At 38.1% G+C, this 12944-nt stretch overlaps 1 protein-coding gene across 1 annotated transcript in view; it reads left to right on the top strand.

Annotated features, from left to right (window-relative positions):
• LOC126249443 (uncharacterized) overlaps window positions 1-12944 on the top strand; it is a 163967-nt gene that overhangs the window by 64709 nt on the left and 86314 nt on the right. Inside the window, exons 2-3 of the mRNA XM_049951097.1 lie at window positions 6053-6136; window positions 6235-6332. Of these exons, the coding sequence (XP_049807054.1) occupies window positions 6053-6136; window positions 6235-6332 (182 nt within the window). The remainder of the gene's footprint in view (window positions 1-6052; window positions 6137-6234; window positions 6333-12944) is intronic.

Below are 12944 nucleotides of genomic sequence, written 5' to 3'. Positions count from 1 at the left end.
AAACAGTTTGTAAAGACAGAGTGAAATGAAGTGACTGTGTACAGTTCCTCACAAGTAACAACAACCTGGAAACAACAAAATTAAATTTGGACAAAAGAAAGACAGAGCAGCCATTGCTCATAGAGAAAACAGTGACTGTTGAAATCAAGTTTATAGGACAGCCACGAGTTGCAATATTATTGTTACCGATTTCACTCAATTTAACAAAAGCATAATCATAAACTGTGGAATTTTCTGTCCAAATTAGTAAATTCCACAGTTTCTGACAAAGCTATTGTTAAGTTGAGCGAAACTGGTCTATTAAAATTGATGGTGAATTGTAGCTGTCCTAAAAACTTAAAATAAAAAGCTTTCATTCATACCTCAGACATATACATGTTGTAGAAGAGTGATTGTGAGGCTCTGATGTGCAAAAGCTGTAATGGTTCATTTATGAGCCGCTTCAGTTCACAAATAGTTTGCATCAACATGAGCAAATAAAAGAACATGGAAATAGTGTTTATAATTGAAATAGCTGCTTCCACAGTTGTCAGAGTACAGTAGAACCACATGTTCACCTGCCAAATTCCCTAAACAGTGAAAGAAACTTCACTTTAAAATCTTATGTTACATCAAATTAATCTTTTCTAGAATTAGCAAGTTGACGGTAGAAAGAAAATAATGTAATTAAACACTTACGACAAAACAAAATAAGACCCGCCACTGCATGCACGCGTGCGTGCCCATATGGGCACGTCTACAATTCTGAGGAAATAAAAGATGAGAGTTAAATGTGAAAAAGTGTCGGAAATTTTGTACACAATTTCAGTAGGAAGAGAGATCCACTAGAGATCCACAACAGGACAGCAAATGTAAGTACAATGCCGTATACAACCCCTACCCACAAAAAAGTACTTCAAAATAAGAAATTTTCTTCATGACTACTTTCCAGATGACATTTTGTCAAAATGATGAGGGGCCACAAAAAAAACTGTCCTGTAAAAATACATTCTCTCTAGCAGTGTAATTTTCATGTCGGCAATCAAAACAAACTAAATGAAACAAATATGTTATAGTTTTTAGTGCTAAAATAGATAAATGACCATCAACTTTATATGATATTTTATGAAAATAAATTTGTCCCACAGAGGTGTTGAGACAGGTCTCTGTAATAAAAAGAAAGTCATTGTATGTTGCATAAAGCAAAGTTAAAAACTAAACAAAAATGAGATAAGTGTTTCATTTTCCAGAGAAAGAAACTTTATTCAGCCATCAACCTACCTTAATGTAGCCTTCCAGGGATTTAGCCAGAGCTTCACAAAATTCTGGGGCGAGGATAGCTTTATGCAGAAGATACCTTGAACTGGAATTTCAAAGTGGAGTAATTGTCCCCAGTAGCAATAATTCGAAGTGTCAGTGCTAATCTCACTACTACTGTTATAGCATCTCTGTATTTTCCTTCCGTATAAGTGTTCCGATGTAGCAGAGGGAGGAAAGTAAAGGAATCGGACCTTACACGTTCAATGACAACAGTTCAAGGTTTTAGAAAAGCTGCTATGAAAAACACAGCTACATGTTCATAGGGATGTCTAAAACTCAAGCTCAGGGTAACTGACCCTATAAATGACGATGCCCTTACCCTGCTGCACTTGGGGAATCATTTTCATCAATGGTGATCACCTTCCTTTCTTTGTAGGAGATATTTCTGAAAATCGTTCTAACCTTAGCACCAAGTCTTCAGTCTCTAGCATAAATGTATATCTGTAAAGTACTTTCTGATTTAAAGATTGAATTGGAAACTTTTCATCTAATGTCCGTTTCTTCATTATCTGCCAGCTAGTCCTTGTATGTTGCAAATCAGTATACTGCAGAAACTGCTTCCCTATATACCTCACAAATTGCAACTCCCAGTGCACCCAGCTTAGCCAGGGAATCGATTTCATCAGAGCAACAACAAAATGTGCAGACATTTCAGACACTTTCAAATGCTTCAGTCTAACTAACTCTCTAAACAAAGCAAAAATATGCATTCATAATATACAGTGAAGGACTTTATAACCATGTTGGTTTGTTGAATTATACTTTCTCTTTAATGTAAAGTTTTCTCATACTTAGAATTCATCATTATGATTGCAAATTTTGTGAGATAAATAAAATACACATGCTCGCACATTCTTAACCTGTTCATTGTAAATGTTAAAATCCACTAAGGGATATATGTTCCTTATAGTAAACCTTGTCAGTAATGTTAGGTTGTCAGTCTACCCTTTAGAGGGCATGTTTATGCTTCAGCCGCACTTATGCAGATCACCAACTCACCTACCTGGCTTTGATAAACAAACCCACTGCCAACTGGTCAGCCATACAGGTGAACTTAATCTGCATCTGCATCTGCACCTGCAGCCTAATGACAAGAGTAGCATGTGTCCATCTCTCTTGCTGTGAATGGAATTGTTCATGTGCCCATGTTGTAACAGGGGCATGCGCCTACAAAGATGCCTCAATCCATGTGCGGGGAAAATGCAGGTGTATGATGACTAGGTACAAGGCGCACAGGTTAAAAGTAACTTGAGTGTCATAAAGAACAGTGCAGCCAATGTATCCAGTGGACAAAGCACCAAGTGTGGGGATAATGAGTGACACTAGGTACAAATTAAGGCAGTTGAAGTTAAGTCTTACTATGGCAGTCATCACGCCAGTCACACGGATAGAAAGAAGTGGCTTCAGCATGATTGAGAGTGGGGGCACTGTCCTCAGACACACAGGTGCTTCTCCTGGGACTCACTATTGTGGCCTACCTGTGCTGGTGCACTAAATTTTACTTGATTGCCTTTCATATTTTGACGAGAGAGCAGCAGGTTTCCCTGGTAACAAATTTTCCAGTGGTTTAGGTGATGAGTGGAAAAGATTTTGAAGATTTGTGTATTGCGTAGTCTTCTGCCCAAATTACTGGTTAGGTTGTTGGTAATATGACTGAATTGATGGGTCAGTGCTTTCTGGTTAATAAAGTGGCCTTGTTTATCTCAATCATATTTACAGCTTTGACTGCTTGCTTGTTTCCATTTTAACATTTTAAACTATTACTAAAATTTTTATTTAAATAGTTTTCATGCCTACAGCTGTAAAAGTCATTTTAAAACAGATTATACTTTTTATGTGGTTTATTAGTGATCAACCAGACAGATGTACTGGAAGAAAAGCTTTAGAACTTCCATTCAGCTTGCACACATTTTATTTAATATTCTGTGTCATGACTTTCAAGTGCTCTAGACTCAGTCCAATGAGAACAGGATTAAAGGCTCTAGTAACTTAATTTTTAGGAGTGCTAAATTAGGAAATACACAACCTTTCCATTTTAGAAACAATGAGACTATTGCAATATAATAAAAAGAATAGTTGCTACTCACCATATCAGTTTATATGGTTGCAGAATATTAATGTAAATAATTTGCAGAAGAATGGAAAAAGAACTGGTAGAGGCCTACCTCAGGGAAGAGAAGTTTTCAGTCCAGAGAAATGTAGGAGCACCCAAGGCAATACTGACTCTGACTTATCTTCTAAGAGAGATTGAAGGAAGGCAAACCTACATATATAGCATTTTTAGATTTAGAGGAAGCTTTTGACAGTGTGGACTGGATTACACTCTTAGAAATTTTGAAGGTAGGAGGGGTAAAATAAAAGGATCAAAAGGTTATTTATAACCTGTACAAAAAACAGATTGCATATAGAAGAGTTAAATGGCATTGGAAGGCCATAGTTGCGAAGGGAGTGAGACAGGGTTTTAGCCTATCCCCATTACCATTCAATCTGCACATAGAGCAAGCTGTGAAGGAAAGCAAGGAGAAATTTAGAAATGTAATTAAAGTTTAGGAAGAAGAAATAAAAACTTGTGATTTGCTAATGGCAATGTATTGCTGTCAGAGATGGCAGAGGGCTTGGAGGAGCATGGACAGTGTCTTGAAGAGAGTAAAAAACAGGTAATGGGATGTAGCCAAAAGTAAAACAGGTGATGTTGAGGGAATTGGATTAGGAAATGAAACACTAGAAAAATAACTGATGATGCGCGAAGGTGGGAAGATATAAAATGCAGACTAACAATAGTGAGAGAACATTTCTGAAAAAGAAGAATTTGTGAACAATGTAATATAAATTTAAGTAGGCTATTGGGAAATCTTTCTTTGAATGTATTTATCTGAAGCATAGGCTTGTATGGAAGTAAAATTTCACACTAGACAGTTCAGACAAGTAGAGACTAGAAGATTTTGAAATGTGGTGTTACTGAATAGAAGAATTCTGAAGATTAGGTGGGTGGATCAAACAATAAAAGAGGATGAACTGAATCAAATTGGGGAAATATAAATTTATGGGACAACTTGATTAAAAGGGATCAGTTTATGGAACATATCCTGTCAGGCATCAAGGAGTTGTCAATTTGGGGCAGAGAGGGAGGGGCTGAGGAGTTAAAAATGGTGGTAGGAGACTAAGGCTCAGATACAAAATGTATATTTAAATGAATGTATGTTGTGGTAGTAATGCAGGGATGAAGGGCTTGCACAGGATAAACTAGTCTGGAGTGCTGACGACAGCATGCAGTATAAGATATTGCCACAAGCTATATTGCGTGCAGTGTAACATAGCAGTTAGCATTACTGACATGCTATGGGCCGGCATTTCAAACCCAATGACCAGCAATTATTTGTTATTTAGTATTTTTCATTTATGGAAAGTCCTCAAAATTTCTTATGTTTGTGATGTGTGTATTTAGCAATACTGTGTGTGTAGGAATAGCAGCAATCTCTGCCCAGAAGCTATTCTCTTATGTCTGTATATTGACTTTAGCCATAAACATGCTGAGAGAGCTGTTAGACATAAATGACAACCCTGCTTTCACATTTGGGCTTGACGTAGGGTACAATATGACAGTATTACCTTGTCCCATACCTTAAAGTCTGGGGGAGTTTCGCAACTGGCAAGGTGGCTGTTCAGTCTGATTTTTTGAGTGTCCGACGATACACCTGAGTTAAATTTGGCACTTCAGAAGTTTGTATTTCTTTTGTAGTGGAGAGAACTAGTTAATCAGATTCCCCACTCCCTCGACTTGCATTTGGATCAGTTTTCCTTCTATTGTCATTCTATTAAGCTGTTAGTTATTGTTAATAGCATAATGCCTTCTTAAATGTTAGTTTCCCAGCACTGAATAGTGGTGTTAGTGCAGGGGTGAGTTGAGATGATCAGCTTTTGCCTCAGATTTGGATCCAATATTATCATTAGAAAAAAATTTTCTAAGATGACTTAAGTGTATCAGTTAACATTCTCAAGAAAACTGCTTATGAAGGAAGATTTTGTTCCACTCACTAAATGCATACTTTCATATTTATTAAGGGAACTTATCAGGCTGTGGAACACCATAAAACAGATAATCTTTCACAATAAGTACATATTCAGTTTTGGGTTTTGTCTAAATGTGTATTTGGATGTGACTAGTTTAGAAGTTAATCGGCTTTAAATGAAGAGTTTGTGGATCACATAACTAATGAGGAGGTACTGAACAGGATTGGGGAGAAGAGGAGTTTGTGGCACAACTTGACCAGAAGAATGGATCGGTTGGTAGGACATGTTCTGAGGCATCAAGGGATCACCAATTTAGCATTGGAGGGCAGCGTGGAGGGTAAAAATCGTAGGGGGAGACCAAGAGATGCATACACTAAGCAGATTCAGAAGGATGTAGGTTGCAGTAGGTACTGGGAGATGAAGAAGCTTGCACAGGATAGAGTAGCATGGAGAGCTGCATCAAACCAGTCTCAGGACTGAAGACCACAACAACAACAACTAATAACCACAACCCAACACTACCCCAGTGAATTCTCGTTCATTCTTTGTAAATTGAATCAACTAAGAACAAGTCCTTTCCTAGAATTTAGAAGAGAAAGTGCTCTTCCTTTGTAATATTAAGCACTGTAATTGCTTAAGCAAATGATGAGCCTATAAAAGTTCACTTTTGCTTTCTTCAAATAAGATAGTTTTACTTATGCTTTCTTAAAAAAGATGGTTTACATAATTCTTTGTTTTTCAGATTTTCTTCACACAGGCTGCTCATAAAATAGTCCGTAAACATTGTACGGATTATATGTTAAGACAAAGGATTAAATTCAGTAAGGTACGTTGATGGAAAATTTTCTCTCTCTCTCTCTCTCTCTCTCTCTCTCTTTCTCTCTGGTGTTGACATTCACACTTCTCTTCTTTTTCTTTTTACAGTTTGTAGACGGTTCGTTTGATGACTATGTGAAAAAAATTCGAAATGTGAATGAAGCTGGTGGTACTTTGGAACTGCAGGCAATTGCAGAATTTTACCGGTATGACAGAAAATTCCATTCTTTATTACTAGGCATGTTTTTTCCCCCACAAATTACAGCTCGTAACTACTCCAAAGGCTCCACATGAAAGCTCAACAATACAGAAACTTCATTTTAGGTCTAGTAATGTGACTGAAACATTCAAAAGCATTTCAGCTTTTGTTATTGTTGTGTGCTATTTAATGTAGGAACTGGAAACAAGTTTCTCCAACTCTGAAGTAATATTTCTATTCTTAATGAAGGATTCTAGGACTTGAGTAGTGACATTATTGAGACTGCTTTACAGTGTGCTGCACTATTCTTTGAGTGTTATTCTAAAGCTTAAAACATAGAAGCAAGTTGTTAGCCTTTGCCACACTGAAGGCTTGCAACTAAAAGCACTGATAAGATGTGAGGTATACCATCCTTTGTATGTACAACAGTCTCTGTCATAATTTACAGAAAACAAGGTCGAAGAATACATTGATTAATTCTCACAATAAGGTGTTCTGCATAATAATATTGCTTGAGGAAATTAATTTATTTAGGACACTTAGATTTATTCTGAACTCAATTAAACAATTTTATTGTATCATTTCTTTGTCTAAAATGCTTGACAATGAAATGTATAACGAACAAAATGTATTAAAACAAGGTATATGATCAAACTTAAACAGGCTGGCCTCGACAGACAGAGGCTGTGGCAGAGAGAGAGAGAGAGAGAGAGAGAGAGAGAGAGAGAGAGAGAGAGAGAGTGTGTGTGTGTGTGTGTGTGTGTGTGTGTGTGTAATTCTGATGAATGCCTTTTTGACCGAAAGCTTACTTGTTCCTTGTTCAAAAGTCTTTTCGTTGTGCCTATCTGCTGCTCACCATCTCCACTATTTTCATTATTCCATCCCAAATTTTCCAATGTTTAAAATATAAAAAATATTCTGGAAAGAATATTGCATATTCTTACAGGAAACAGTATCATGCAGGAACAAAACTTTACAACAGATTACCAAGACATATAAAATCTCTTACTGAACTACAAAGCTTTAAAAAGTCTGTGACATCCTACCTTCTGAAAAACTGCTACTATTCAGTCTCACAGTATCTTATGCAAGAAAAAATGTAATTTGTATCTTTAATTGTAGAAATAAGTTATAAATATACAGTATTTCAAAAATTTGTAATTATTAACTGTATAGATCCAATTTGTCATAAAAATTTATAAAATTTATGTTTGACATTTGAAAATCCAATAGCTAAAAAGGTTTTCTGTCCAGTATCCTGTGTACAATATATGTACTTAAAAAAAGATTTATATGGACAAATAAATCAATACCACTAAAAACTATAAAAGTCCTTGTAAACACAATGACAAAAAACAAAATGTGGGCCATTCTGTCCTGTGATAGCCATATGTCTGTCAATGCTACAGCATGTGTTCAGTGTGGTTTCCACTTATTTTATATTCTTCAGCCCCCCCCCCCCCCCCCCCACCATAGAAATATGAACGTGTCCAAATACACCTGCATGCCCTTGGTCATATGTGTGGGGCAGATGCTCCTCTAATGTGTGCACCTTGCTGATAGTCATTCACACCAATGATTTTAGTTGTCGACCAATACAACATCCATTAATCAAGGTGTTAGGTACTGTCATGTGGCATAGAGAATGTGGTGATTCCCCTTTGTGCATGAACTATATGTGTTTTCTTTCAGCATGGGTGATTATTATTATTATTATTATTATTATTATTAGAATTTTTTTGCAGAAGTATGTGATAAACAGCACCTGCTAGTTTGTTCGGTAAGATGTATGGCCCTATGAGTCTCGCCCACAGTTCTTCCCCACACAGTGATACTAAATCCAATGTTTGCTTCCACAACCACTCAAGAATTTGCATATACATTCACGTGGTTATTGTAGTAATTAATCATCACGCTCTCTGTGAAATCACATCTCATTTGTAAATAAGAAGTTAGTTATGAATTGCAGCTCTTCGGTGTTCTATCTTGGAATCCATTGGTAGAACTGTAATCTGTCAGAGTGGTCTTGTGGCCTTAATCTAACATCCTTCCAGTTGAATGGTATGTATGCGAATTAGGAGAGTGGCAGTGAAATTATTTATATGGCACACAGATTTGCTTTCAGCTGCTGCATTCCACCAACAGCATAAATACTCCTGACCCTTAAATCAGCAGCCGGCCGGTGTGGCCGTGCGGTTCCAGGTGCTACGGTCACAGGTTTGAATCCTGCCTCGGTCATGGATGTGTGTGATGTCCTTAGGTTAGTTAGGTTTAAGTAGTTCTAAGCTCTAGGGGACTGGTGACGACAGATGTTAAGTCCCAAAGTGCTCAGAGCCATTTGAATTTTGAACCTAAATCAGCATCATATTAACATTTCTAATACTACTAATGTTCTGCATGTTTTGTTAGTTTCTGTAGTTGTCACATTCATGAAGTGGTTACCAAGATCATGCCAAATGGCAAGCATCTCGGAAAGCACGGTCTTTGTTGGTTGGGCTGGCAGGTTTGGTTGACATGGGATTCCTAAGCGGTGACTGGTAAATGCTGTTCTGTAACATGAAGGTCTGTGCATGCTTCAGCAACCACCCTGTGGTGTCACAGTGAAAGAGGCTGTGTGCTGGCTGTTGAGGTGAAACAGTTGTTACTGGATAGCTTCTGAAGCACCTAGCTCACCTCACTTGTACAAAACTTACCCAGGTAAGTAGTGCTGTGGGTGGACTCCTCTTACCCTAGCTGCTTGTGGAATGCCAATGGAGGTTATAAATTCTTAAAAAGTTTCCTAGTGGATTGGCTTCACCAATAGTGAGTACTTACTCAACCCTACCAGAGAATTCTGGAGATTAACCCTCCTGAGCGCTCATCTACAAAAATAAGAAACACTTAGTAGTAACAGAACACAGGCGTTTCAAAATGTTTTCATGATAATTAAAAGTGCAGAAGACACGTTTGATAAGATATCCCCATTTTACTTACAAAAAGGTGTAGAGAGTAACTATTAAAAGTAGCCCAGAACCAATTGGGAGAATCTGAAATAAGTTGCTGAACAAAACTGTCACTCCTGGGAAAGTAACAAAGTTACATAAATCTAAGAAGCTTGCTGACTCTCCCATTGTAGCTGAACTACATAAAACTCAAAATTCCAACCGTGGAGTGGAATCAGGTGACCTAATTAGCGAGTGTCATTGAAATACAAAAAGAATGGGCAGATAAGAAAACGGTGTTACAGATGTGCAGAACATGATGAAGGGGGTAAATGGAAGCCTCGAGGAAAAACCTATAGTGATTTTTAACAGCCAAGCAGCTCATGAGCAAAGTATAGAATATGTGTCTCCACCAATATATGCTAAATCGTCTAACAAACATTGTTTGGAGCAGAGAGTGGATCCAGTCTACATCGAAGAAAAGTACAGTATCAAATTTAAAAACATGTGCCATATGCTGAAGGAAAGAAATAACTTAAGCCTCTACTGCTTTCATAGTTCATTACCTTATTTGCACAAGCAGTAAATAAGACTACCAACGATTTCTTATGCTGCAGCACATGTAGAGTTACAGCACCAGTAAGTGGACAACTGCCAGAGAATCAGTTCCACAGACTTTGAAGACTGACAACATAATGACAGTGTCCCAAAAGCTACAATCTCATCAACAACAGTTGGTACACTTTGTCAAGCATTCTGTTTCTTCCCAAAAAGCTAAAGTACAGGGGAAGAAGTCAGTGCAATAGAATAGGTACTAAAGCATCATTAGTTGCTATCAAAGTACATGTAATGTTGTTCAAGGTAACAGTTTGTTCCATTGATCTCCGGCCACAGGAATCCATACATAGTGAGGTGCTCTTGAAGTCATTCTACCACCATCCCCAAACATGATTCCTTTTGGGCGATAGATCTGGGCCTGTAACTCCACCTACAAATCTCTGATGATCAGAAAACATATGCCTCCTGAAGATTGGGAAAATGACACATTGTAGCACACCCCAGGGTCATTATCTGCCCTTGATGTTTTCTCTTATGCTCTCACAGAATCTGCTAAGTGGGAAGGGTAGCTGACCTCCACTACAACAACCATTTACCAGTTTCTGTCCACATTAAACTGAGGTGACAAAAATTATTTAATAGTAATATGCACATATACAGATGGCAGTAGTATGTGTACACAAGGTATAAAAGGGCAGTGCATTGGTGAAGCCAGCATTTGTATGCAGGTGATTGATGTGTGAAGGTTCCGAAGTGATTATTGCCACCCAATGGGAATTAACAGACTTTGAGTGCAGAATTGTAGTAGGAGCAAGACGTAAGGGACATTCCATTTCAGAAATCATTCTGGAATTCAATTGTCTGAGATTCACAATGTGAAGTGTGTGTCGAGAATACCAAATTTTGGGCAATGCCTCTCTTCACAAACAACGCAGTGGCCAATGGCCTAATGTGGGACATACGACGAACATATCCATTACTACAGTTCAGTGAAATTTCATGTTAATGAGCAGCAGACAACTGACAAGAGTGCCTTTGCTAACAGTAAGACATCGCCTGCAGTGGCTCTCCTAGACTCGTGACCATATTGGTTGTACCTCAGGCAACTGAAAAACAGTGGCCTGATCAGACGAGTCCTGATTTTGGTTGATAAGAGCTGATGTTAGGGATTGAGTGTGGCACAGACCCCCAAGAAGCCGTGTGGACCCAAGTTGTCAACAAGGCGCTGTGCAAGTTAGTGGTGGCTCCATAATGGTGTGGACTGTGTTTATATGGAATGGACTGGATCCTCTGGTCCATTTGAACAGATTATTGACTGGAAATGGCCGTGTTCAGTTACTCGGAGACCATTTGCAGCCATTCATGGACTTCATTCTCAAACAATGATGGAAATTTTATGGATGACAATATGCCATGTCACTTGACCACAATTGCTCGCAATTGGTTTGAAGAACATTCTGGACAATTTGAGCAAATGATTTGGCCACCCAGATTACCCGACATGAATCCCATTGAACATTTATGGGACATAGTGAAGTCAGTTCACTACCCTGGCAACACTTTCACAGTTATGGATAGTTATAGAAGCAGTATGGCTCAATATTTCTGCAGGGTACGTCGAATAAATTGTTGAATCCAAGCGACATTGAGTTGCTGCACTACACTGGGCAAAAGGAAGTCTGACACAATATTAGGAGGTATCCCATGAATTCTGTCACCTCAGTGTATACAAAGAACAGAACCAGAAATAAAATTGCCTAAATGAATGATCAAAAAGGCAAACTGGGTGCTATACAGTCATATAGGTTTATTTGAACACACAGTGTGTCACATTACACATGTGATCAGCTCTGCCATTGATGCATCCACAGCAAAATCTTCAGCCCTCATATGCGGCATGTGGAACAAACAGTGCTGGCGTGCAATAAGAGACAGGTAAACAGTGGCACAGAGATCCAAGCAAGAGCTCTTCAAGCCTTTCAAAAGTGAGGGCAAAAGCCTGACAGAAAGTTAATGAGGACAAGAAGGGACCTTGATGTGAGGTTCTGAAGTCCATTAACTAGTAGACATCCTCCATTGAAGTAAGGGAATCGGTAAAGATGATCTCAGGGAAAAGGATGTCATGTCCATTAGTTGCCATACAGGACAATGGCGTCCTGAAAGTAACACCAGTGGAGACAGCCCAGAGCACAGTGCAGTACTTTCATGACAGAAGATAGTCCACGAGTCCATTTCCATATTTCCAGGCATATCAAGAGACTAGGGAGAGGCAAAGAGCTAACTTCAGTTGTAACAGTGAAGAAGCCTGAAATTCTGTGTGGGAATTGGACACACAACTATGTGCATTTCCTGTTACGGCTCTGAGGCTAGACTTAGATTAGATGTACTTAACCATCCAATTGATCCACAGTGAAAAAATCCTCTGAGATATAAAAAGTGTCTGAATACAGGGATGCACATTAACATTTTTTTAAAAAAAGAAAATGGTGCTCATGGATGTAGAGCAAGTCAAAAAATCTTAAACATATTTCAATTTAAAAGGTAATAAACAGCTTGTGATGAAAAATGTAAATGTTTTGTAGGCTGGTGGGGCCTTGGATCATGAAATAGAAAAGTCAGTTTATAACATTTATTTACAATCATCGCATTACTGCACTGAATTTGTACAGAAGTCAGATTGTATGTAATATTAAAATGTCTTAGCAGAACCAGCTGATGTGTGTATGTTACTAATAATGTCAAAAAATGCATCAATAGAGTAGGAGTAGGAGGCCACCAATAAATCCTTTGGGCTTCTCTTAAATTGAACTTTGCTAGTTAAGCTCTCTGTGGGTGCTGGCAAGTTATTGATAATGTGTGTTCCTGAATAAGGGACACATTTCTGGATCAAACTGGCTTTAAATCTCCATGAAAGTTTATTCTTATTTCCAATACTGATCCTATGGATTGACCTGTTGGTTTCAAGAGATATTTTAATGACAAATTTCTCTAAGGAATTAATATGTTGAGGAGTAGTAGTTAGTATCCTTAGTTCCCTAAATGAGCGTCTGCAGGATGTTCATATTACACATTTTGGGACTTTAACAATAATCCCATTTGACATTATGGAATGAAAATATGGAAGTATGCTAGTCTGTTTT

Source organism: Schistocerca nitens, chromosome 3 (assembly GCF_023898315.1).
Source record: "Schistocerca nitens isolate TAMUIC-IGC-003100 chromosome 3, iqSchNite1.1, whole genome shotgun sequence".
Classification (NCBI taxonomy): domain Eukaryota; kingdom Metazoa; phylum Arthropoda; class Insecta; order Orthoptera; family Acrididae; genus Schistocerca; species Schistocerca nitens.
The sequence above is the reverse complement of the archived record's forward strand: the minus strand, read 5'-3'. Positions and strand labels throughout refer to the sequence as shown.